General features: G+C 31.6%; 1 protein-coding gene, 2 long non-coding RNA genes and 2 pseudogenes across 5 annotated transcripts; 3 read left to right on the top strand and 2 right to left on the bottom strand.

The window, feature by feature from the left end:
- Positions 1 to 3,437: 3,437 nt before the first annotated feature.
- Positions 3,438 to 4,316, top strand: LOC131660055 (ubiquitin-conjugating enzyme E2 32-like). Its single transcript, XM_058929182.1, has 2 exons — positions 3,438 to 3,799; positions 3,912 to 4,316. Exons 1-2 carry the CDS (start codon positions 3,629 to 3,631, stop codon positions 4,314 to 4,316), a joined length of 576 nt encoding a protein of 191 aa, XP_058785165.1. The 5' UTR covers positions 3,438 to 3,628.
- A 93-nt stretch (positions 4,317 to 4,409) lies between these two features.
- LOC131660049 (rRNA 2'-O-methyltransferase fibrillarin 2-like) lies at positions 4,410 to 6,355 on the bottom strand (annotated as a pseudogene).
- Positions 4,674 to 4,740, bottom strand: LOC131645483 (small nucleolar RNA snoR60; annotated as a pseudogene).
- Positions 6,356 to 7,879: 1,524 nt separating the features above from the next.
- On the top strand, positions 7,880 to 10,128 carry LOC131620669 (uncharacterized). 2 transcript variants are annotated; one of them, XR_009289247.1, is made up of 3 exons: positions 7,880 to 8,085; positions 8,185 to 8,343; positions 9,971 to 10,128. It is a non-coding gene; the product is annotated as an uncharacterized LOC131620669 (long non-coding RNA). The 2 variants fall into 2 exon arrangements; XR_009289246.1 differs by having other exon boundaries at positions 8,172 to 8,343.
- A 3,632-nt stretch (positions 10,129 to 13,760) lies between these two features.
- LOC131620663 (uncharacterized) lies at positions 13,761 to 16,009 on the top strand. 2 transcript variants are annotated; one of them, XR_009289243.1, is made up of 3 exons: positions 13,761 to 13,966; positions 14,066 to 14,224; positions 15,852 to 16,009. It is a non-coding gene; the product is annotated as an uncharacterized LOC131620663 (long non-coding RNA). The 2 variants fall into 2 exon arrangements; XR_009289235.1 differs by having other exon boundaries at positions 14,053 to 14,224.
- Positions 16,010 to 27,436: the final 11,427 nt, after the last annotated feature.

Raw genomic sequence — 27,436 nt, 5'->3', positions numbered from 1 at the left:
TCATATCTTATTATATCATATATATGTGATTTGAACCATTACTATTTTATTATTTTTTGGATTTGATAAATTCTAATGGAGTTTTGGCTACTATATTATTTTAGTTTACTTTCTATTTGCTATAATTAACCGGAAAAAAAAAGATATGAAATTTTAAGAATTTATTTATTGTTTTTTTTTACTCATCATTTTAATTACATCTTACAAGTAATTTAGACTATTAGAATTTTCTTTTCCCAGTTGAAATTACATATTTTTGTATAAAAAAAGAGGTTGAGCCACAATTGACTATACGATAGAGTTTTAAATTGGAAAAATTGACTAAATGTGTGAGGATATATGATTCATGAGATTAGTCATTGTTAAAAAGACACATTTATAGTTTTTCGCTGTTATCACTAGTACAAAAATGTTAATTTACACCCGTTTTTTATTAAATTTACACCCATTATTTTTAATAAAAATCGGGTGTAATTGGGCGTAATTACGTTTTTAATTACACCCTATTTTAATAAAAATCGGGTGTAATTGGGCGTAATTACATTTTTAATTACACTCTGTTTTAATAAAAATAAGGTGTAATTGAGCGTAATTACGTTTTAATTACACCTTGTTTTAATAAAAATCGGGTGTAATTGGACTTAATTACGTTTTAATTACACCCTATTTTAATAAAAATCGGGTGTAATTGAGCTTAATTATGTTTTAATTACACCCTATTTTAATAAAAATCGGGTGTAAATATGTTCTTAATTACCCCCTATTTTAGTAAAAATCGGGTGTAAATACGCCATTTATAAATGAACAATTATATCTATTTACACCCTATTTCATAAACACCATTTAGTTATATTTTATTTTCAGTCATAATATTGTAAATACTATAAAATCATACGCATAAAAATCATATTTTAACTAAGTCAAAATATTTTTAATATTAACCAAAAAGTATACAAAATCATGGACAGTCATAATATTTCAAGTATTATAAAATCATACACATAAAAATTATATTTTAACTAAGTCATAATACTTTCTTCATATATAATTTTACGCCATGCTTGACGGTTAGCTTCGGTGCTCTAGAATCTTGTGTTTCATCTGAACCCCATGATTACCATTTTCCTTAAGCAATTTCTCAAGTTTACCGCATTTCTTAGAAGTAAACTCCTTCAATACATCTACAACCAACAACCAAAGTTAATGTACACCATCATTTTCAATTATTATAAAAATAAAAATAAAAATAAAATAAAAACATTATTAGCGTTATTGTACCTTCAAAGCTGATCATATATTGTATGCACATTATTAGCGTTATTGTATGCAAATTCCAAAGATAGAGTTCTTCCAATGCTGGAAGCTGAAGGTAAATCTCATTATGGTTTGGATGAGCATCACTGTATTGTTCAAATAAGTATTCTAATTTCATGCAACCTTCAACGGTGAACACTTTTAATTTTGGGAAGATATTGTGCCAGTTACTGCAACCACTTTCATGATCTCCCGTGTGTACTACTATGTGCTGCAATTCATCACACTTTTCAACATTATACTTGGAGCAATAGATAAGATAAATACTAATTTTATCTTCGAAATATCAACCAACATAATCTCCTTTATATTTGACATGAAGAGTGATTGTGTAGAAAAACATAGAATTAGATTCTTGTAACTATGAATTAAATTCTCTCTTTTTTTTTACAAGTTATAAGTTCTCTCGTATACAAGTCCTAAAGATGGCCTTATATTATTTTTATATGTAGAACAGAGAAATTATTATTAATAACATTAGAATTAATGATCATTTAACAACAATCTCATATAGATTTAAACTTCATCTCTTAAAAGTACAATGTCAAACACTTTACCATTAGGCTAAAAGATAATATGATAGAAGGTGAAGGCTTACCTGGTGTTGATCTTCATAAACCAATGGGATTTCAGTCCTTGCAGTCATTGATTTCTGCCAGTACCTTTTACCAAAGCAACATATATTGGTCCATGAAAAGGTACTGCAACATATATTATTTTACACCATGAAAACTTGTAATAGTCTAATAGACCACTAACCATTTTGTACTGGGAAAATTTGTCACTAGCTACTCAGATATACTAAAAGGAGAACTTGGATTATCAAACCCATTGGTCAAAGTGTGAGCACCAAAGACCACACATTAACTTTAAAAACATGTCAAATGAGTACAAACATGACCGTAATTTGAGTATTAAACCAAAATTAACAAACATTTTCATCAAAACAACCACAATTTGACTTGTGACTTGGGAGAAGTAGGATATTTCAAAGTCAAATAAGAAATTCTAGAATAAAGTGCTAAGTGGGTCATATTTTTGTGATGAGCTAATTATTAGTTAATAGAGACTAATGGATTTATCTAAACTAACTCCCTTGATTTTCTCATATATAGATATACCCCTGCTGCACTTCATATAAGCTGAATCCTAGAGATTAATGGCTATATCTTTTATGCACTTCACTAGAGATTAATGGCTATATCTTTTATGCACTTCACTAGAGATTAATGGCTATATTTTTATGCACTTCAAAAAAAGTACAAGTAACTCTGAAGCATGGCTACTTCTAAAATAGTGAAGTACTCATACTGCACTCGTGATACTTACTTTTTCTCATTATTCTGTTTCAAGTAAAATTTGAGGTTCTTTCATATGTTAATATAATACATTTATGTATTTGAGTTTCTTTGTTATGGTAACTTAACACAATTTTTTACTTTTTAAACTTTTATTGTAATATTTCGTTGTGAATTGAACAGTTTAATACGATATCTCTTTTAATACGTATAATCTATTAGCCTATTTTAAACATTAAACCTATATTTTAAAGGGTCACTACACATTAGTAAATCACAATTCAAATCAAAGTACAACAACTACCATATAACTTATCATTTCACAGCAGATACTAAGAACAAACCAAACCAACACTAAAAACTAACATGTAAATACAATTTCATAAATGCACAAAAATATACCTTAAACATCAAAAGCATAAGCTATGCAAGCATGTCAACTAGTATATACAACATATTTTACATCTCAAGCATTATCAGTATGTAAACAAAATATGAAAAACTGAGAATAATATTAATATCATTATCACCTTAGACACAGACTTTCTCTTCTTATCAAGCTTCTCTGCCTTAGCCTTAACACGCTGAGCCTCAGCAAGCAAAGCTGCTCTCTTCGCAGTCTTAGCATAAGGATTATCTCAACAACTTATCTCAAATGTCCACCAGGTGTATTGTTTTCTTTATTTTGTTGTGACTCTTGTCATTTAGGGGGTGTTTGGATATACAGCTTATATTAACACATGTCGTGTAAGAGCTTATGTATATATTGTTTCTAGAATATAATAGAAATGAGGATAAACTCTTCGTAAGCTGAAAGCAGTTTATCAAAATGAAAGCATTTTCAAATGCTTTCGTTATTTAGTACTTACTCTCCATTTTCATAAGCTCAATATACCTATTATCATAAGCTCAAATAAACTCTTTCAAACCCCTCTTAGTATTTACCATAACTATTGAAGAGTCATGCTTTGATGGAAGAAGAATCTCTTTTACCATTTAATTGATATAAATTTCTTATGACAGTTAGGACCGCTCTAGTTGCACTGATTGCGTTCATGCCCACCAGCCCAAATGGTGCCTTGGGCTCATTAGACTACAAAAAAGAAGATAGGCGTGCCTTAGCCATTAAATCTCGTGAAGCATCTCCAAAATTTGGGACTCCTGAACGTCAAAAACTGATTGACGAGGTAAATGTTGCTTATTGTTTTTCCTGTAATACATGTTTATTGACAAATTCTTTATGTTTACCTGGATCAATTTTTTACAATACCTTTTACTGATTGTACTTTGTCATCACAGATTCATGACTATATGCTAAGCAAAGCAAACCCGGTTCCTCAACCTAGCCCTTCACAGGCTTCTGAAGAACCCAAAAACGAAGAGACCGAGACTCAAGTTACTCTGCCAAGTCCCGAGGCTTTACCTGCAGGAGAGGGGATTACAGATGAAACTGGTGACAGAATAGTTGAAGAACAAGAAGTTCCTGTCAATGCTAATCCTAACCCTGCAGGAGTTGAAGCGACAAATGAGATTCCACCCGAAGTAGTCCCAACCAATCAGTTGCTCCCGAAGTCAGAGGCAAGGGTTCAAAATATGAAACCAGAGACAAGAGTTCAAAAACTTATCTCAAATGTCCACCAGGTGCAAGCTTCAAAAGATTCAACCTCTCCACATTGGTTATCTCAACACCAGGAATGTTCCTGAAAGCTTTCACAGCTTTAGCTCCTTTGGTACTGTAAATAATAAAACTGATTTCTGTCCAGCCCAACACCATATACATAATTAAAAAGTAAAAACCATATAAATTTAGTTCAGATAACATATTATAGAGTGCATTCTGCAATTCAAAATTGAAAACAGTAATATCTTTAACTGGGAGTCATCAAAAAATCCTAATTTTTCAAAGAAAATTAGGTTAAGTTACTCGACATCTTTCTTCTTCTTGGGCATTCTGTAGCCACCAACAACACAAGCATGGTCCCTCTCAAATGGTTCAAGAGTCACTTACTCAGATGGTTTAAATTGATCTGCTTTCAACTTGTTCACTTCACTGGTGAACACTGCCTCAGCAGGGACTACATCATCCAAGAAGTCTTGAAGGGGAATCCGAGTAAATCATCACATGCACTGATAGTCCGCAAAACAATTTTACTTAAAAATGAATGATCATATAAACAGAATTGGATTCAAAATACAAAATTTAAGAGATATTAAACAAAACACAAAAAAATAAGCTTTTAAGGGTACTTAGCTGAGAATCAGTGTAACAAGTAAAACAACAAGTAAATCAGTGTAAAAATACGTAATTAGCAAATATATAACATTACTGAAACTGAAGTTACGAATAAGTAGAGCATATTCAAACTTAATTCACACCTGATCAGGCTGAGCAACATCAGAAAATATCACATCGACCATACCAACCAACATTCTGTACTTAGCTGGGTGTCTAGCATCTTCGATAATCGGTATAACATTAGTACGTTTCTTAGCCATATTGACCAAGTCACGCCCACTTCGATGGGAGAATTCCACCGCATAAACAACTCCAGTCTACATAAACATAACATAACATCATAACCACACTCACACACACAACATATGCCAAAAACAATCAAACTAGAATCAATACTTACTGGACCAACAATATCAGACACATGAGAGACTGTTGTTCTGCCGCAATATCAGCATCCTTTGGATGTTCAATAGCCACAACCCTCAACAACCTAGAATCAACCTGCTCAAGGCAAAATAACAAACACATGCTTCAGCTAGGATAAATTCTCAGAGTAACACAATCTTAAACTAGAAAATTCAATGCACAAACTTGAGTTCTAAAACTGAAAACCAATTCAAATTCACAAACTAAACTCATTAAAATGGATCATAGAGAATCAAAAAGTTATAATAACTAAAATCAATCGATAATTAAATGTTCTTCAATCATATTTCTAGCTCACCCTGCTATGAAACTTCCAATTATTACAAGTTTACTCCATATTGCTGGAAGCGGTATAAGCTGAAATTTCCATGTTACAACAGATCTTAATAAGAAACTCATGTGGAAACAGTCTAACACATTATATTCTAATAAATCTATGCACGAGAAACCATAATAGCTATAGTTAAAACCATACTTAAGTCGAATATTAAAATAGAATGGGAAACTAGAATAAATAAAGTATAACACTAACTACACCAATTAATTGAATGATGGCTCACATATTCCTTGCTAAAAGAGTGACTTTGCTGGTGGTAAGGAACTGCAGAAAGATACCCCAGAATTTTGTTTTTTAAAGAAACCAAAATGAGTTTGGTAAGCTCTAAATCCTACTCATAAAAGCAACCTTGGCATCTTCCTCTTCTTCAAAACATGGATGCATTTTCACTTGACCTTCTTCCAGCTACACATATAACCGCACAATATATAAGAAAATACTAAACAATGTTCATGTTAAAATAAACCTTACTAATCTCCACTTTTATTGTTTAACAAAATATTATCCAATCTTGCAAAGCATGAACCTGCAGATAAAGAATAACAGTATCTTGAATCGGTGAAATGGAAACATGTATGAGATTCAATACTAAACCATTCTCATACTAGCATATTCATCAAGTTCATGGACATTAACTATGCTTCCAAATTGGTGAGAAAGATGACAAAACCAGCAAAGTAACAAACATGTGGCGTGCGTAGAATCTTTAACAAGGAGAGAAGAAAAGGAAAATCTCCCCCACATGATCACGATTCAGTTATCTGCAAATGAATACAAATCAATTAAACCCTAACTTCGCTGTGTAAATTGAATATGCATGATCGTTAACAGCCATAGATCAGCCGTAGAAAATTGAGAATGGAATCGAGATCGATACCAGATTTTAAGCTTCGTTGTCGTCACTGTGAAATGGTTTCCTCTCAGCTTCGGTGTCGTCACTGCAATAATTTCTTCTCAGCTTCGTTGTCGTCACTGCAATAGTTTCCCCTCAGCTTCGTTGTCGTAAACGTTTTGGTGAAATGAGAGTGAGCGAAGAAGAGGTCTTCGTTTTTCAGTGAGGGAACGGTGTCGTCACTGCAAGGGTATTGTAGTGTGGTTTAGAGAAATCAAGAAATCCGAAATCAACCTCTTTTCCAATCAAACTCGCTGAATTCCGAAATTGCCATGGCCTAAAGCAGCGCGCGAAATGCATGAATGAAATCGAGTTAGATTAAAAATGGGTTTTCTGAAAGAGTTGAAAATGAGTTCCGTAAAAGAGTTGAATAGAAAATAGAGAAAGTATTTATTATATTAATAAATTTAAAGAATTATGTTTAAAGTATAATGTTTCACCTAATAAAGAGTTTTTGTATAATGTTTAAACTATTTTATTCACCTAATAAATTTAGATCCATTAATATTCATTCATTAATTTATTAATGATATTTAAATTATTTATTAAAATGCTATATAGATTATATATTTTGAGTTATAAATTTAAACAATTTTTTTCATATAAATTTACACCCATTTTTTGTTTAAAGGGAGTAATTGAACTTTGATTATAATAATATTTTTAATTTAAACCCGTTTTTAGAAAATAGGGTGTAAATTATCACCTGATAATATTTAAAATGACATATTATTTACAAAATTGCCACCGCATTTTTAATTTACACCCGTTTTTTGTATATTGGGTGTAAATTTTAAAATTATATTGATCTTTTTGTACTAGTGTATTAATCAAATTTTGTATATCATTGCTTTTGTAGTATTGATTTATACATGTATATAAAATTATGGAAACTTTATGATTACTTATAAGTGGATGTGTTTTGGATTTGGTCAAACAACTCTAATAAAATATTTCTCATAATAAAATTATATAATCTCAAATTAAAGTAAACGAATTTATTATTATATTGTACCATATAAAAGATAATATTAATTTTTTATTTAAAAAAATATAATTTATTTAAAACCATTGTTTACTTTTGTGCACCCTTCAATATAAAAATTAAAAACAATTAGATATATATTCAAAGTTTATCTCTAAAATTTTAAAATGAATGAATATCTCATTTGTTTATCCTAATAAAATAATAAATTACAATCCATAATCTTATACAATTACTTACAGTTATGTAACATCCCTATTTCTCAAAGCATGAATATTTAGTGATGCCTAATGACTAATAAGTGTCAACATACTATTAAGCATCATTAACAATTGTTAAGAGAATGTTTATTTGGAATGGTTAGGATCCAAGGAGAGTGATTAGAAACCAACAAAATGGCAATTTGGTGAATATGACTTAGTTAGAGGGCAAATGAGACATTAACCTCTATTGCATGGGCTAAGACCAATTAGGTAAGAGCACTATTTTTCTAATTCAGATTTTTATGAAAGTGAAAGAGTTAGAAGCACAAAGAGAAAGAACAATCAAGCCCAACAAGAGCATTTTCGCAACCTTGATACAGCTCCACTAAATCAGGTATATCTCTCAACTCGTAACTCCGATCGTAGCGATTCTGGTCCCATTGGAAAGCTAACGAATTTCTCTTCGATTTGCACCTATAGTTCGCATTTATAGCTTCTGTTTTGAAGGAGAAAAACGAGTTTGAAGTTGGGGCATGCATGCTGAATGTGATGAAGAATGGGCTACGGGTTTGATGAATTGGGAGTTGGAGTTTTGGTCAAGGGAGGAGCTCAATTGCAGCATGTTCATCATCCAAAGCCCCATTGATGCAAGGTGAGTCCCATTAGATAGGACTTGGGTAGGAATGGGGATTAATTACATGTTGAATGGGTTAGTGAGACATGCCTGAATGTGTCAGTGTTTGGATGATTGTTGTTGCATGCTTGATCAATTAGTGCATAATGTGTTCCTTGGCTATAAGCCTTTGCATGTTGGTGGTTCTGAGTATGTACCTGTTATAAATTCGTTGGGATTATGTTAGTGATGCAGGGAACCAATTTAGAGCAATTGGGACTGGTTTAGAACCCTCAAAATGCAGAAAATTCATTTCTGGTACAGTGTAACCGGTTACGGGTGTTGGTGTAACCGGTTACGCTGCTGAAAATGCAGTTCTGGGCCATTTTTCGTGCCCGTAACCGGTTACGGTTTTTGCGTAACCCGTTACGCTGGGTTTAAAAGGGAAAAATCAGCAAACTTCGGAAATTCATAACTTTCAGCTCGGGCATCGGAATTGCGCAAATTTTATATCGTTGGAAAGCTAGCGACATGTACTTTCCAATAGAATTGGTCCCCAAATCAGAATGTGAGATTTAATAATATTAGAACCCTATTTAGTGAACCTCTTCGGGCGAGATCCTACATTACTAATTCCCCCGAGAGCAGTTCTGTTCCGAATAAAGAACCGAATGCCTCCTTAGTCGTGTGAGACTTGTTTAAATTATATTTGATCATGTTAATGCTGTTAATGATCATGGATGTGTTGATTCTCCGTATGCGGATCATTAATTAATGCATTATATTTGAATGCTTTATGATGATAAATGCTATTATGGCTTGATGATTTGTGTGACAATGATCACTTGATTTATGTTTGTTCTGGTCAACTTTCGGATATGATTATATGCATACTTGATGGGAATGATCTGGTGTATACTCATCATGTATGTTGTGATTTTGTGCATTAACGAGTACGCAATGGGAATGATCTGGTGTATACTCATTGCGTATGTCGTCATCTTTATGTCCCCCTCCACGTGGGAATGATCTGGTGTATACTCCGTGGATGGCCGCCAATGGGAATGATCTGGTGTATACTCATTGGTGGGAAGGGATAGCTGGGCATATTCACCGCTCTCAATGGGAATGATCTGGTGTATACTCATTGATCGGTATGATATATGTGGGTACTCGATGGGAATGATCTGGTGTATACTCATCGTGTTACTTAAAGAAATGCTAGTGCTTGGTGGGAATGATCTGGTGTATACTCACCATGTACTGAAAAGGGCATTTCCTCTGGCAGGAAAACATCGGATGTTGGTACGGTGAGATAGTGATACCATATCGGTATGATCACTTGCTTATTCACCCCTAGTGATGCCACATAGGCAATATCAGTAGGTCCTCTCCGGTGGGTTGGTACAATCATGGCGACGTGATTGTACTAGCAACATCATACTTGTGTGTTGTTTGTGTGTTAATGATATCTCATTGGTTAGTCACGGGACTTCTAATGGTGATATTGTCCTTGTTGTGTATTTGTACCTGGCCGTGAGGTAAACCCCGGATCCACGGCGGATCCGTTGATTGCATGTACCTTGTAGGGCCGTGTGAACCCGTAAGATAGGGGGACTCACTGAGATTTAGTAATCTCACCCCAATCAACTTATATTTTTTTCAGGTGTGGTTTAGTAGCGTTTGGTCAGTAACAGGTTTGGACTGAAGACTTGGAAGTGGTGTTGGCTCGAAGACCTCGTTGGTTTTGACATTCCGCTGTGCAAGATCCATTGAAGACTCATGTATTATGTTTCTTAGTAGAATTTCATGTTGTATTTTATATGGATCTTTCTATAACTTTAGCTTTTGTATGTACTCAATATCAATTTTAACGTTTCATGCATAATATACTAGTCAGTTATGTATGGGGTGTTACAGTTGGTATCAGAGCAGGTCGATTCTCGGCCGAGCCATGAGACATCACTAGCAACTCCTTTTCCTCCTCTCAAGTGTGTGTTGCCAGCCTGATTTTACTAACATCTCATTCAGTTGTTGAACTTGATCAACTCATCGACTGAGTGTGAGACAGTAGAATTATGGCAGAGCCGCCACGAGGACTCGTAAAACCTGCAAGGTTTTGAACCTAAGTTGTTGAGCTGGGAATTAGTAGGATTCAGTACTGATGATGCTGTCGGTGTTAAGTGTGACGGGTGAGCTGATAGGACAAAATAACCTTTGGAAATGCGGACAGAGGAGTCAGACCTTTCTGTTTGTGCTAGTACGGACAGTAATTGGATGGATGAAGTATTAGATCCTGATCCAACTTGAAGTACCTTAAGTGAGAGTAGTTACCTAGTAGATGTTGGTGGAATGTATGAGCTTGGTAACTTAAGATTGGCGAAGCTTGAATACCTTGTCGGTGGAAGAGGGCATGCATTTCCGTTCTTATCATTTTGTATTTAAGTTCTAGAACTACGCTAGATGGAATATGAAATGATGTAGAAACGTGAGATGCAGTGACCTAAGTTCTTGTTAGTTGTTATTTGTCTGACCCCGAGTGAAGCCATAGAACTACGCTTGGCGTTGGGCGTTCAGGCGAGTAAGAACTAAGATCTATCCGGAACGTCAGTAGGATGATCGCAGTTATGTTGGTTGTTAGGAACCATAGTATTCCTATCTGAACTGAATTATCCTTGGAATCTCATGCATGCGTGGGACGAGTGGGTACGCGCACTGCATGGTGATCCGAAGTTGAACTTCAAATCTTCGTGCTTGGCGTTTTGGCTTTCCAAGTAAGTAAACCTTGAATTGTAGCACTCTCAGGTTTTAGCATCCTGAGTAGTATAATTCGAAGGATTTGAGGAACGATGAGCCTATTGGAAGCCTGTTCAGACACTTGTCGGTTGTGACTCTAGGATACGCGTGGAGATCATTATACGCCACTGAGGTAGGTTACCTAGATACATGGCCTCGGAGTTAGACCACCATGTTGGTACTGCCAGACGGGTATAATGCCACAGTATCACCATCGTGCACAAGATGCGTGAGTAATCCTTTTTCCGACATGTGTGGGACAAAGGTGATCCGAAGCTCAAGGTAGAATTCTGACGTGATACTCCTGAGATGCAGATCCAGACTCTCATAAGGAATGTGGGATAAGGATCCATACATCGCACTCGATAGTAGAGGAATAAATAGACAGGCGATGATGTGATGGATCAAGACCCAATACTATACTTATGGAGACTCTGAGTGATCGTGATCGCGTGAGTTAGTATCCGATTGTACCTTGGGGATGCTCTCATTTTGTGAAGTGTTAAGTTGGCAATTTTGCATGGGTGCCTAGAGTGAAACTTATGTGCGGTCATGATATCCTGGTCAGCATAGTGAGTGGCTATCATGTACCATTGGCGACCGGTGATGGAATATGCGAATTGTGTCTTGGACTAGTTCGATGTGTGATGTGTCTGGTAAGGTATTGCTAGATACTCTGAGTGGAGAAGTGTCAATCCTGGTAAAGCATAGACATTTTGGTTTGAGAACTTCTGAGGAGTCTATAAGAGATATGTTCGAAATACAAAGTGCAATCTCTTGCATTGTGGCTACACTCAGACCGTTGGGAGCACTGCAATGAAGGATGCTGCCTCCGACGAAGCCAGTTTAGTGTCAGATTCAGAGGTGGAACAGACATTAGATGACTGTGTGAATGGAGTGTGGCTATGGGTGGATTGTTATATCAGTAATTCACACGAGTTATGAGAGGTGATACTACGCTAAGAGAATGAAGGTGTATGGTTGGGTAGAAGTTGTGTAAGACTGCTAGAGTTATCATGAATTGCAGTATGTTTTTGAAGGATTCATTGCACCGGTTGAGCAACAAGATTGGTTGAACTGAAAGACATAGCAGTTGTACGCTGTGGAAATCAGTTACAAGGGTGAACCTCTAAGTCAGTGACTATTTGGGTTTCAATGTCCTGAGGATGAAACGTGTGCCCCAGTTGTGGTAGATGAACTATATGGAATGGCAGAGTAAGTAGAAGCTTGATTCAGAAGAGTACGCAATTTCGAAGAGTAGTAGTCGATGATGGATGTATATGGAGTTCTGGCGCGTGTTGTAATTGGATAACTGTGGAATAGGGATTATTGTGTATTAATGGAAACCAAGTGAATTATGGATATAAAGTGACTCAGAGAATTTCAAGGTGTGTGACTTGTTGGAATCAGAGTAGCGCAACGGATCAAGGAAGAATCAGATAAGTCTGAGGTAGGAACGAACGGACTATTTGTAGGACTCTATGTTGGGATGAAAGTATGTTCCTAAGGGAAATTGTCGAAGCAGCGTTTCGTTCATTCCAGTCACTCGAGGATCCACCATAAACTCGAGAGGTGTTGTCTATGGGCCAACTTGGGATTACATTTTGTGGATGGCATGCGGTCCGACGTTCGTAGATCATCAGTTTAGCTTGCAAGTCACAAGGATTGGACTGAGTATCAGACCGTCGAAATGCTGAAGGCTAGGGAGGACATTCAGTTGGCGCAAGTTCTTTGTGGTTATGCCTTGTGTACTATGATTGTACAGGAAGACTGGTACAATGGTTACAGGTCAGTTGTTGAATTTCGCGTCTTATCAGTAGAATCTTGTTCGAAGTTGTCGAATGTCAAGGCGATAGTTGCAAGACGATTACACCTTCGCGGTTTACGGTGACAGTTGTTATGTCTAAACTGGAGTAAGGGTTTAAGTAAAAAGAATTCAGTTGTATGAGTAATGGTAAATTTGGAACAATCGTCCTAAGACTTTAGGAACCAGAGGTTAAGACCGAGGGATTTGAAGATCACTTAATGATATTGTATGGACTCGAATGAAGAATAATCCGAAGTGTTATCGCAGAAGTGACGTGGTGGCAGTAATTCTCAAACGGGAAATAATTCAAGGAGCTGAGTGGATCAGTAATGTTTGTTGAACGAGGGTGAACACATCAGAGAATGAAACGAAGGATATCCGACATAAGTGGATTATTGGAGTTTTTGAAGTTTTGGAGATTTAGTGCAGAGCAGTAAAGGTCGAGGACCCTTTCCCCAGGTGTGTCAAGACGAAGTATCAGATTAGAAGTGTTGCTTGAGAGTTAAGGTTTCTAATCATGTGTAGTGGGATGCAAGCATCTTGACAGATTATGTTTCTTCGTACCGAATGACCATCAGACAGAGTAGCGAGATTATCTAAAGAGGAATGCGAGTAACATTCTCTCTCTTGGTTTGATAGATATGAAGAGTTGGTTTTCTTGGTGAACGGAAGAATTCGAGGACGAATTCAAATTAAGGGGGGGAGAATGTAACATCCCTATTTCTCAAAGCATGAATATTTAGTGATGCCTAATGACTAATAAGTGTCAACATACTATTAAGCATCATTAACAATTGTTAAGAGAATGTTTATTTGGAATGGTTAGGATCCAAGGAGAGTGATTAGAAACCAACAAAATGGCAATTTGGTGAATATGACTTAGTTAGAGGGCAAATGAGACATTAACCTCTATTGCATGGGCTAAGACCAATTAGGTAAGAGCACTATTTTTCTAATTCAGATTTTTATGAAAGTGAAAGAGTTAGAAGCACAAAGAGAAAGAACAATCAAGCCCAACAAGAGCATTTTCGCAACCTTGATACAGCTCCACTAAATCAGGTATATCTCTCAACTCGTAACTCCGATCGTAGCGATTCTGGTCCCATTGGAAAGCTAACGAATTTCTCTTCGATTTGCACCTATAGTTCGCATTTATAGCTTCTGTTTTGAAGGAGAAAAACGAGTTTGAAGTTGGGGCATGCATGCTGAATGTGATGAAGAATGGGCTACGGGTTTGATGAATTGGGAGTTGGAGTTTTGGTCAAGGGAGGAGCTCAATTGCAGCATGTTCATCATCCAAAGCCCCATTGATGCAAGGTGAGTCCCATTAGATAGGACTTGGGTAGGAATGGGGATTAATTACATGTTGAATGGGTTAGTGAGACATGCCTGAATGTGTCAGTGTTTGGATGATTGTTGTTGCATGCTTGATCAATTAGTGCATAATGTGTTCCTTGGCTATAAGCCTTTGCATGTTGGTGGTTCTGAGTATGTACCTGTTATAAATTCGTTGGGATTATGTTAGTGATGCAGGGAACCAATTTAGAGCAATTGGGACTGGTTTAGAACCCTCAAAATGCAGAAAATTCATTTCTGGTACAGTGTAACCGGTTACGGGTGTTGGTGTAACCGGTTACGCTGCTGAAAATGCAGTTCTGGGCCATTTTTCGTGCCCGTAACCGGTTACGGTTTTTGCGTAACCCGTTACGCTGGGTTTAAAAGGGAAAAATCAGCAAACTTCGGAAATTCATAACTTTCAGCTCGGGCATCGGAATTGCGCAAATTTTATATCGTTGGAAAGCTAGCGACATGTACTTTCCAATAGAATTGGTCCCCAAATCAGAATGTGAGATTTAATAATATTAGAACCCTATTTAGTGAACCTCTTCGGGCGAGATCCTACATTACTAATTCCCCCGAGAGCAGTTCTGTTCCGAATAAAGAACCGAATGCCTCCTTAGTCGTGTGAGACTTGTTTAAATTATATTTGATCATGTTAATGCTGTTAATGATCATGGATGTGTTGATTCTCCGTATGCGGATCATTAATTAATGCATTATATTTGAATGCTTTATGATGATAAATGCTATTATGGCTTGATGATTTGTGTGACAATGATCACTTGATTTATGTTTGTTCTGGTCAACTTTCGGATATGATTATATGCATACTTGATGGGAATGATCTGGTGTATACTCATCATGTATGTTGTGATTTTGTGCATTAACGAGTACGCAATGGGAATGATCTGGTGTATACTCATTGCGTATGTCGTCATCTTTATGTCCCCCTCCACGTGGGAATGATCTGGTGTATACTCCGTGGATGGCCGCCAATGGGAATGATCTGGTGTATACTCATTGGTGGGAAGGGATAGCTGGGCATATTCACCGCTCTCAATGGGAATGATCTGGTGTATACTCATTGATCGGTATGATATATGTGGGTACTCGATGGGAATGATCTGGTGTATACTCATCGTGTTACTTAAAGAAATGCTAGTGCTTGGTGGGAATGATCTGGTGTATACTCACCATGTACTGAAAAGGGCATTTCCTCTGGCAGGAAAACATCGGATGTTGGTACGGTGAGATAGTGATACCATATCGGTATGATCACTTGCTTATTCACCCCTAGTGATGCCACATAGGCAATATCAGTAGGTCCTCTCCGGTGGGTTGGTACAATCATGGCGACGTGATTGTACTAGCAACATCATACTTGTGTGTTGTTTGTGTGTTAATGATATCTCATTGGTTAGTCACGGGACTTCTAATGGTGATATTGTCCTTGTTGTGTATTTGTACCTGGCCGTGAGGTAAACCCCGGATCCACGGCGGATCCGTTGATTGCATGTACCTTGTAGGGCCGTGTGAACCCGTAAGATAGGGGGACTCACTGAGATTTAGTAATCTCACCCCAATCAACTTATATTTTTTTCAGGTGTGGTTTAGTAGCGTTTGGTCAGTAACAGGTTTGGACTGAAGACTTGGAAGTGGTGTTGGCTCGAAGACCTCGTTGGTTTTGACATTCCGCTGTGCAAGATCCATTGAAGACTCATGTATTATGTTTCTTAGTAGAATTTCATGTTGTATTTTATATGGATCTTTCTATAACTTTAGCTTTTGTATGTACTCAATATCAATTTTAACGTTTCATGCATAATATACTAGTCAGTTATGTATGGGGTGTTACAAGTTACATCATTATAAATTTATTTATTTTTTTAATTTTAATAAATTAATAATTTTCTTATTTCAATTTCGTATAATATAAAATTTATTTGTTACCCTCATTTTATTTGACATTTAAATTATTGCTTGAAATTTCTAACTATGCGCATAAAAATTCTATTAAATACAAATTAATTGCTTATAGTTAAAAATAAAAATAATAATATTACAATATCACTAAATAATATTATCTATTAACAAATACAAAAAGTTGGATAGTTTATTTTTAATTGAGAATAAATCAAATCATAGTAAATAAAATAAAATTAAATGAAATATTTATCTTATTAAAAAAACATTCAATTAATATATTATAATCGATTGAGTATACTTAAAACTTAAAAAATTATCTTATTACTGAAAATATAATCGAATGAGTATGTTTTTAAACTTAACAAATTATGTATTATGGGATAAGTGAGTAATAAATAATTATTATAATATAAATGAGTAGTTATTTACAAAGCATCTATAACAAAAGATAAATATAAATAATATAAAAATATCCAATCATATATGAATATAATATAATCTAATAGTACTATTAAAATAAAATAAAATATTTAAATTTTATTGAATAATATAAAAACTATCTTCAATTTTTTTATTTATTTTAAAAAATTGAAAAATGTCTCTTTTACTAATTGAAAATAAAATTTAACTCAGTATATTAAACATTATAATATTTAACGTTTATCAATAAACCCCTATATTTATAAATTTTATATAATTTTTATATTTATAAATGATATAAAAAAATTATTTTCTATAATAAATTAATACTAAATATAAACACACTTTTGCATTTAAAAAATTATTTATATATATTTATATTATTTAAATTGATATTTTAAATTTTATAAAATATTTTATAAATATATTTTAGCTAAACCCGTGCAACGCACGGGCCATATATCTAGTATAAGAAAGTTCTATCTTTTTGAACTTTCTATGTGGTTCTGCCAAGTGGCTTCATGTGAGAAGAGAATTTTATCCTTCAACTTTGTGCTGCTGATTTCTCAACTTCTCTCCCTCCACCTTCCACCAATTACTGATATTTACTTCCCTCAACCTTTCACTTTCCAGCAATTACACATTCAACGGTTACACAAATGAAAAGTTAACTATTATGTACCCATTAATCTTTCAACCATCCAATTCATCATGACTCTAATATTTATAACCCTTCATACGTGTTTCTCTATATCATTTTCTTTCGCACAAAATACTCAAACATGGCCAAACCTGTGGCATGTTAAAAAAATTAGGTATAATTTTTATAATGAGATGAAAGTGCAATTTTTGTAATTTGTTATTGTTTTGATTTTGATGAGTTTTTTTCTTATATTCTATTATTTTGGTCTTATGTTGTTTAGAATGAGATCAAACGACATCAGAACAAACCAACTGACATCTTAGTTTGATTTTCTACATTTATGCACTTTGCTAGGTTTTCAACAAAACTCATCAGGTATGTTTGTTTGTTATTGTTTTGATTTTGATGAGTTTTTTTTCTTATATTCTATTATTTTGGTCTTATGTTGTTTAGATACGATGGTGGAATGAGATCAAGCATCATCCGAACAAACCAACTAACGTCTTTGGTTTAATTTTCTACATTTATGTACTTTGTTAGGGTTTTCATCAAAACTCATCTGAACAAGGGAAAAACTGCCATCAGCGTTTTCAAATCATTATTTTTATTTGATTTATGTCATTTTTGTAAGTACAATGGTAGAGTACGTAAGAAATAGAGGTTAATACAGATGTAAGTACAATTTTTGTAATCAGAGTGCAATTAATTTTTGTAATAGGATGAAAAGAGAATAGATAAATTATACAGTGATTGTATGTGGTTCATTGACGTGGTTTGTTTGTTACTATTTTAGTTTTAATGAGTTTTCATTTTCATTTTTTTTATGTTGTTTTGATCTTATTGTCGGTTCCGTTGGTTTTCTACCTTAGAAATGATTCCATTTTTATAAATCTGGTCTTTCCAACTTATCTTTCCACCTTTACTGTTCAACGGTTCTTCCGGTAACTTTACTGTTCAACGGTTCTTCCGGCAACTTTACTGTTGAACGGTTCTTCCGGTTCCAATCTTCCGGTTCTTCTGGAATTATAAGTCCGTCTTTTCAACGGTTCTTCCCGTTCTTCTGGAATTGCGGTGTGTTGATCGGTTCTTCCAATTCTTCTGGAATTGCAGTGATTTTGGGTCTCAGTTGTTATTTAAAGAAGAAAAAAAGAATAAGAGTAAAACAAAGAATACATAAAATTTAATCCATTATATCTGATAAATTTTGATTTGTTTTATTATTTCTAGACAGATCAAAAAGATAGCATAATCACGATTTAATCATTAATAAACTATATATTTAGTTAATTTCAAAATATTTGTTTATAAATTTTTTAACCTAAATAAATTATATTGTACTTTAGATAAATAAAATAAAAAATATTCTCCACAAAATCCAAATCAAAAATAAAAAAAGTGAAAATAAGAAAAATAAACGGAAAAAAAAGGTATTCCTTTTATGTTATTATTCAAGTAATTTAAATTATAAATAAGATAGACATAAAATATAATTTTTTGTTTCAATGGTTGAGTTGAGAATTCTATTTGTAAAATTATTATTATTGATACATTAAACTCTAAAATGGATAAATATTTATAAATTTGATTTTTCAAAAATATCTAGGGAGACACAACATGATTTTATGAGTGGATGGAAATAACATTGCAAATAACTTGCTATTATGTATTATATTTTAATAAACAATTAATTATAAATTTTAATTTTTTATGCGTATTATTTAATAGTTATAAGATTTATTTTTATACTAAAAAATAAATTTTTTAATATAAATATCCATATAGGTCTATTAATTTGTCTATATTTAGCATTTTGTTAATGTAATAGTGTTATTAGACAGCAAAATCGACGAAAAAATAATATAATATGCATTTGATTTATTTCCTTTTTTATTTTTTTATTTTTAAATGATGATAAATTTGTTATTTTTAATATTTTCTAATATCTACGATATATTTCATTTTTCTATTTTAAAAATATTAAATGTTACATTCAATTAAAAATAAATTATAAAACATTATATAAAAAATTATTTTATATAAAAAATAAAATATACACGATGTTATTTTTATAAACGGGGAATAAATGTTTTTATAAAAATAGTGATCCAGATATTATTTAAATACAAAATTTTTTTATAGGTGCATGTTTTGTTATTCAGCTAACCTTTCAACTTCTATATAATGCTTATTTATATATACTCTAATTTTTTTAAAAATAACCATATTAGTTATAAAATAAAAAATTACCATATTGGTTATAAAAAAATTACTTACAATCATTTAAATTAATTATCATAAATATTACTCTAATTTTTAATTTATATTTTTTAATATTTATTTATATTATATTATTTAAACTATATAAATATGTTATGTTAAGAGTCATAAATACTTATTTATTTAATTTTCCTTGCCCTTTTTTAGACATAACACCAACTTTTTACTCCCAGTTAATTTTTTTGCAATGAAAATCAAGTTTAAAAGTCATCAAGTTATACCTCATATTTTTTAATAAATATTTCATTTTGAGGAAAGAAAAAGTCAATCATATTAATTTTAATCAATTGTTATTTTACATAATTAATTCTAATCAATCATATTAAATAATTTTTTAAGGAAAAATTTATCAATTAATAACATTAAATTATAGAATTGAATATATTTGTAAGTTGTCCCCATCTTTTAAATATACAAATTGAATTAATATTATCTTCAATTCTCAAAAATATTAAATTACTCAATTAATTTTAAATAATTATAGTAAATAGTTATTTTTCGACAATACTACTCAACTCATCCACAACTTATCTTATTATTTTTTAATTTCTCTTAAAAAGAAGGTTAAGTTTTTTATTAGTGTTGTTTAGTGACGAATATAAGTATATAATTGTTTTATTTTGTTTAGTTTTTTATATGATTATAAAGTATAGTATTGTGATCTATCATAAATACATAAATAATTTATGAATTAAATAATATCAAAATTATATGATAATATGAAATATTATTAATTATTTTATTATCACTAATCATTGAATATTAAGGACAACATAACGTTACTTATAAAAATACTGGATAACATTTTGACATTGACACATAACATTATATTTTCAAATGTTTAACCTATATTGACGGAAAAATATATATTTCTTTAAAAAATAATAAAGTCTTTTATTTATATAATTTTGTTTTTATTTCTATGTAAATACTAATAGAATGAGGCATAAATATATATTTCTTTAAAAAATGATAAACTCTTTTATTTATATAATTTTGTTTTTATTTCTATGTAAATACTAATAGAATGAGGCATAAAATAAGATGGGTGAAATTCATTAAAAATTTAAGATTATGAAAGATAATGTATTATATTATAAGAAAATATAATACTTACCACATGTATTTTTAAATTATTAGATTTGAGAAAATATTGTACTTTTATATCTTACAAAATTATACTGTTTTTACAATATTGTATGATTTACCTAAAAAAAATATAATTTTGAGAAAATATTGTACTTTTGTATGATTTACCTAAAATTATCTAATTTTGTAAGATATAAAAGCCTTTTTAACGATTCATAGATTAAAATCATTACGTTGGGAATAATTTAATTGATATATAATCAATATATTAAAATCATATCAATTACTTACCATTATCTTAATTGATATAAAATAAATACTTTACAAATATATTTAGTACTCCAATTGTATTGATGTTGTATCACCAAAAATGGAGTAAATCAAATTATCATTAAAAATTAATAAAAATAATTTATCTCACTTGATTTCCTTCAAAATTATTTAATAGAAACTTTCCAAAATAATGCATTTATGAACCTAATTTTGAAACCAAATTTCATATGGTTAGAAGATGTCTAACCTCTCATTTAACAAAAGGATTAATATTATTATATACCTATTTTAATAAAGTGTTTTAGACATATCATTGCTTTTATATATTGTATGAATTTTTTTTGATAAAAAATGCATAATTAAACTAACTACTATTTTCTATTTTCACTTTAATAAGATTTCTTACTAATACTACTAAATTATTTAAAATATAAAATCTGAAAGTTATATATATATATATATATATATATATATATATATATATATATTAATGAAATTTTTTAAAGACTATCAAATAAAATAAATATATTAGATCTATTGACTATTTTTTTAAAAACATATTTAAAAATAACTACGTGTGTTAATAAGCATAAGTAATCGAATGAAACATAAGTACTGTATGAATAAATAGTAATAGAATGAAACATAAGTAATATATGAATAAATAATATCAAAATTGTATGATATTTTTTATTAATCATACAATTTGTTTGTCATTTATAAAATTTAAAATTTTAACTGGACAAGTTCATCAATAATCAATATATATTTATCTATATGGTACTGATATTAACACATTTAGTTAAATGTTGAATAATAACAAGAATAAGTTTAGTTTTATAAATAATTCCAAAACAAAAATAATGATGAAAACATGAAGTTACTGATCGAAATATTAAATATTAACGGAAAAATAATATTTATTGATCAAAATATTTAATATTGAAACTAATGAGCGTACCACACTAGTCCCAGTGCGAATGAACATGTATCGCGTTAATATTCAAAATATTGAATATTAACTAGAGCACGGAGTTATTGATTAAAATATTGAATATTAACGGGAGCACGAAGTTACTGATCAAAATTTTGAATATGTTCGGAAACATTAAGTTACTGATCAAAATTTTGAATATTAACGGGAACAAATTTTGAACATTAACGGGAACATAAAGTTACTAATCAAAATAATAAATATTAACGGAAATACGGGGTTATTGGCAAAATATTGAATATTAACGAGAACACGAAGTTACTGATAATTTTTTTGAATATCAACAGAAACATTAACTTACTGATAAATTTTTTCAATATTAACGGGAACACGGAGTTACTAATCAAAATAATGAATATTAACGGGAACATGCGTTACTGATAAAAATATTGAATATTAACGGGAACAAATTTGAAATACGTTGAAAGTAAATGTGACTAAGTTTATTGCATTGGACAATCGACATTGTGTATTCTTTATTGGAAACATTAAGTTAGTGATCCAATTTTTGAATATTAACGGGAACACAAAGTTATTGATCAAAATAATGAATATTAACGGAAAAACGGAGTTACTGATCAAAATAAAGAATATTAACGGGAACATGAAGTTACTGATAAAAATATTGAATATTAACGGGAACAAGTTTGGAATATTAACGGGAATACGAAGTTACTGATCAAAATAATGAATATTAGCGGGAACATGAAGATACTAATCAAAATATTGAATATTAACGGGGACATGAAGTTACTGAATAAAATATTCAATATTAACGAGAACATGAATTACTGATAAAAATATTAAATATTTACGGGAACATGAAGTTACTGATCGAAATATTGAATATTAACGGGAAAATAATTTTTATTGATGAAAATATCCCAAACTTTGCGCCAACCTATTAAAAAGAAATTTCTATATTTTACACATCTGGTTTCATGACATTTACCTCTAGAGAATAATATATATATATATATATATATATATATATATATATATATATATATATATATATATATATATATATATATATATATATATATATATATATATATATATATATATATATATATATATATATATATATATATATAACAAAATAACACGGCCACAACGGGTACCCGTGAGGACGCACGAGTATCACGCTAGTTTTATATAAACTAGCTACTTATTAATACTTATTAATGTTTGTATAAGTATTAGTGTGAGTCTTACATTGGTTAGAAAAGTAGATGTTAAATACTTTAAGGTTAAATATAGTTGTAATTCTCCTAAATATTTCATATTTTATTTTAAGTCCTTTAAAACATTTTTTAAAAGAATGATCATTCTATAATATGAGATCTCTGAGGATCTTCTCATGACTCAATAAAGATTTGGTTGATTTCTTAATTTATATTTTAAATGAAAAAAATTAAGAGGTCAATATGTTGAGAAGTTCTTGTTACGACACATACTTCTCAAAAGAGAATATTCCATGAAAAAGAATAAAGCAATGAAAAAGAAAATGATAAATACACACCAACAGTTGCATGTAAATGTGATGTCCATTTTGTTTATGATGATTATTTCATAAACATTGTATGTTAAAATTCAACTTGGAATATTAATTCAGGTGCCTTGTATCATGTTACTCTTGGGCGTGATTTCTTCTCATCTTATATTATTGGTGATTTTTGGAATGGTAAAAAGGAGAAATGAAGGAGTTTATGAAATTTTTGGTATGGAAGATGTTTAGGTTGAAATTTGTGTTGGATGGAAGCTTCAATTTAAGAATGTGAGTGTTTACGGTGATTTCCGGTAAACAACCGCTAGTCCTCCAAATTATGAATATACTTTGGTTACTTGTAGGATTGACTAGATTGATCCTAGGACATGTGTCGAAAAGTCGTCTTTTAGGATGATTTGGTTCATGTTCTCTTGGCTTTTTAGTTCTTTTATAATATGATGGTATAAATCTATGAATCAAAACTACAAAATAAAACTAATTAAAGTTACAACGAAATAAACTGGTCAGACAATAAAACATAAGTAAATTTCGACGAGAATGTAAAGGAAATTTAAATTGTGAATATGGAAAGACTTGACTAGAAAGTAAACGAATTTAAAGACATTTCAATCTTAAATAGAAAGATAAACATATACAAGGTGTTGGTGTTACACGTACATTTCTCAGCGAAAACTCTTTCTCTAACGCTTGATACTTGAGTGATTTGTGAGTAATTTGCACAAAATGAACACCCTGGATCCTACTACTAGGACCCTTATTTATACTAATTCGACCCTAACGGTCCTACACTAACGAAACGCCACGTCGCCCGTATGCATGTGCTTCGAATCCCTGGGGCTCCATCTGTCCTCCTTGATTCAAACAGAACCTTTCGAATTTCAAACTTTCCCGCTCAAACCTCACTCGACTCGTGGAAACGTGTCTTTCGTGAGAATGTACCAAAAATACCTTAAGTTTTAATACTGTTTGCATTTCGAAGATCACTCCTCTCGATTCAGCTTTGATTTTAGGAATCTTCAACATATATAACATTCTCGAAAATAGCCATTCAAAGTCATTCTTTCTCCGAAACTTAAATCTTCGAAGAACATACATATCATTCGAAATCTCCAGCTAACAGTGAGACACGTTTCTAATATTCATCTCAACTTGATTTTGGTCAAAGTCTTGGATATTAAAGGCTATCACACTTACTTTGATAGTGGAAGAATATGTAAGATCCCCAAAAAATCGCTAGGGGTAGCAAAGGAGCAAAGTTGCATAATCTTTTACAGGGTGCAAGTAAAGTTATGCAAGAAGAAAGTGAATGCAATGGAATATTCATCTAAGAATTTATGGCATACACGCATTGGTCACTTAAGTGAGAAAAGACTTAACAATCTTGAAAATAATTTTTTTCTAATGAAAAGTACTCCTAAAAAAACTTACACTTATTATTTTTCTGTTAAGCAACATAGAATTTCCTTTTATAGTAACACTCCTCGTAGGAGGCCAAATATTCTAGATCTAGTTTCAGAGTAATGTTTGTATGATAGATGATAAATCTTTATGTAATGCATCATACTTTACTACTTTTATTGACGACCACTCTATAAAAATGTGGGCTTTTGTTTTTAAATATAAAGACCATGTATTTGGTGTTTTCAAGCAATTTCATGCAAGTGTCGAAAAATAAAACGGAAGGAAGCTGAAATTTGTCAGAGTTGATAATGGTGCTAAATACAAATGCCATTTCAAGAGTATTGCAAAGAGCATGGAATCAAGCTTGAGAAAATTGTTCAAAAGATGCCTTAATATAATAGAGTTGCATAGATAATGAGTCGTACAATTAATGATAGAATCAGGTGTATGATCTCTTATGTAAAGTAATTCAAAGCCTTTTGTGGAGAAACTTTGACAACTGAAATAGATTTGATAAATCTTTCTCCTTCTGTTCCACTTGATAGTGATGTAGTATAGACTGATAAAATGTCTTTTATGGTCACTTGAGAGTGTTTGGTTGCAAGGATTGTGTTCACATTCCAAGAGATGAGAGATCCAAGCTAGACAAAATATCTAAAAATTATGTGTTTGTAGGTAATGGTATTGAAGATTTTGGTTATAGAATGTGAAATCCAATTGACAAGACAAATATCTAAAGTTGGGATGTGATATTTTTTAAAGAAAAAACTAATGAAGATTTTGATAAAGTCAATAAGTCAAAATATGATGCTATAAGTTACATTAATATTGTTGTGCCTAAACCTCCTAGTGGAAGTTTTGTTGACAAGGGAAATATAGATGTAAATAATGATAATGTAACAAATGAACAAGAAACTTGTCATGACGAGCATGTTGATGAGGCTCTAGCCGAGCTACCGATGGAGCCTAAATTAAGAAGATATACTGGAGAACGTCAAATTTCTCTGAGATATCCTCTACATGAGTATGTGATGACCACTAATAATGGAGAGCTAGAGCATTATCAAAACGTTATTACAAATGTCGATAAATAAAAATGGTTAAAGGCCTTGCAAGAAAATGAAATTCTTGCATGAGAATCACACATTTGAGTTGGTGAAACTGCCTAAAGCCAAAAGAGAACTCAAGAACAAATGGTTATATAAGATAAATTCTAAAGAAAATAAATCTCAACCAAGTTACAAAACAAGATTAGATTGCAATATTCTAATTAGAGAAAAGGTATTGACTTTGAAGAAAGTTTCTCACATGTGATGAAGATGACTTGTATTAAGTTGTGCTTGGATTAGCAACAATCTTGAATTTAGCAGTTGAATAACATGATGGGGATATTACTTTCCTTCATGGTGATTTGTAGAGAGAACTATATGGAGCATCCTATGGGCTTCAAAGTCAAATGTCACTATTACAAATTAAGTTTTTTATGACAAAACTTTTACCTCGGACAATAAAAAACTAAGGATTTAGGTCCTGGGAAAGCCATGTTTTATTTTAAAAAATAATCAATATTTTCCCTCGGTTGTTATAAAAACCAAGGGAATATAGCTATAAGGGAGTTCGCTTCGAATCTCAATCACTTCATTTTAAGTATTTTTTTCAATGGTTTAATTTTTTCTCTCTTGGCTCATTTCCAGCTTCCCTTTTTTTCTTTGTTAATTTTTTTCATTTTTTATCCGTATTAACCTTGGTAACTTGGTCTAACTCAGAGTTAATATATTTTACATCAAAATTTTTAAATTACTATTTTTAAAAGCCCATTTTGTATATATTCAATTCCCTCGGTTTTCACCAAGAAACAACATGATTTATATTTTAAATGACTTCCCAGAATATGGCGTTATTATGCCTTTTTATATTTTCTATTTTTATTAATACTTTCACGTCAGTTTTAATGTAAAACTGACGTGTCACATATTTTACATGAAATACTTCATAGAACTAACTAGTTTCTAACTTTTCATTTACTTATCAACGTTCTAACGTCATTTTATCATTCTCTTCGCAAAATCCCTAGGATATTTTCATCGTCACTCTCATCAAAACTCTTCTAACAGATATTCTTCAAAACTCATTTGAAGTACGTATCACGGAAATAGTTTTTCTTGATCATTTTGTTTTTCCATGTGCTTTTGTTCTTCTTTATCACGTTTGTGTTTATATCAATGAAATGGTTTATATCACTTGTACGTTTGTTCTTCTTTATTATGTTTAAGGTTTATATCACTAAATTAGTTTCTCTTGATCATTTTGTTTTTCCATTTGTTTTTCACTAAAATGTTGTTGTTTGATTCACGTTGTTTAATTCAGGTTGTTTGATTCACTGAAATATTTTCTCTTAATCATTTTATTTTTCACTTAAATGCTAGTTAATCTCTTAATCATTTTGTTTATATATGTGTTTGTCTCTTGATATTCATGGATGATTCGACAAGCACCTCCCATACAACATCTGTTGCAACCTCTATTAATACAAAACGTAACAAAAAAATTAGAGGTGCCGTGATGTACACCAAGGTGAAAAAAGCCCATGAAAGTGGTGTTTGCTACCCGGTTACAGTTGATATAGAAACCGAGAGGGCTTATGGTGAACAT

Source organism: Vicia villosa, linkage group LG1 (genome assembly GCF_029867415.1).
Source record: "Vicia villosa cultivar HV-30 ecotype Madison, WI linkage group LG1, Vvil1.0, whole genome shotgun sequence".
NCBI lineage: Eukaryota > Viridiplantae > Streptophyta > Magnoliopsida > Fabales > Fabaceae > Vicia > Vicia villosa.
Note: the sequence above shows the minus strand (reverse complement) of the source record. Positions and strands in the feature narration are given on the sequence as shown.

Coding starts and splice junctions, on each gene's coding strand:
- LOC131660055 (XM_058929182.1), top strand. CDS start 3,629: ATGACAGTTAGGACCGCTCTAGTTGCACTGATTGCGTTCATGCCCACC. Junction 3,800..3,911: donor GTCAAAAACTGATTGACGAG/GTAAATGTTGCT, acceptor TTGTCATCACAG/ATTCATGACTATATGCTAAG.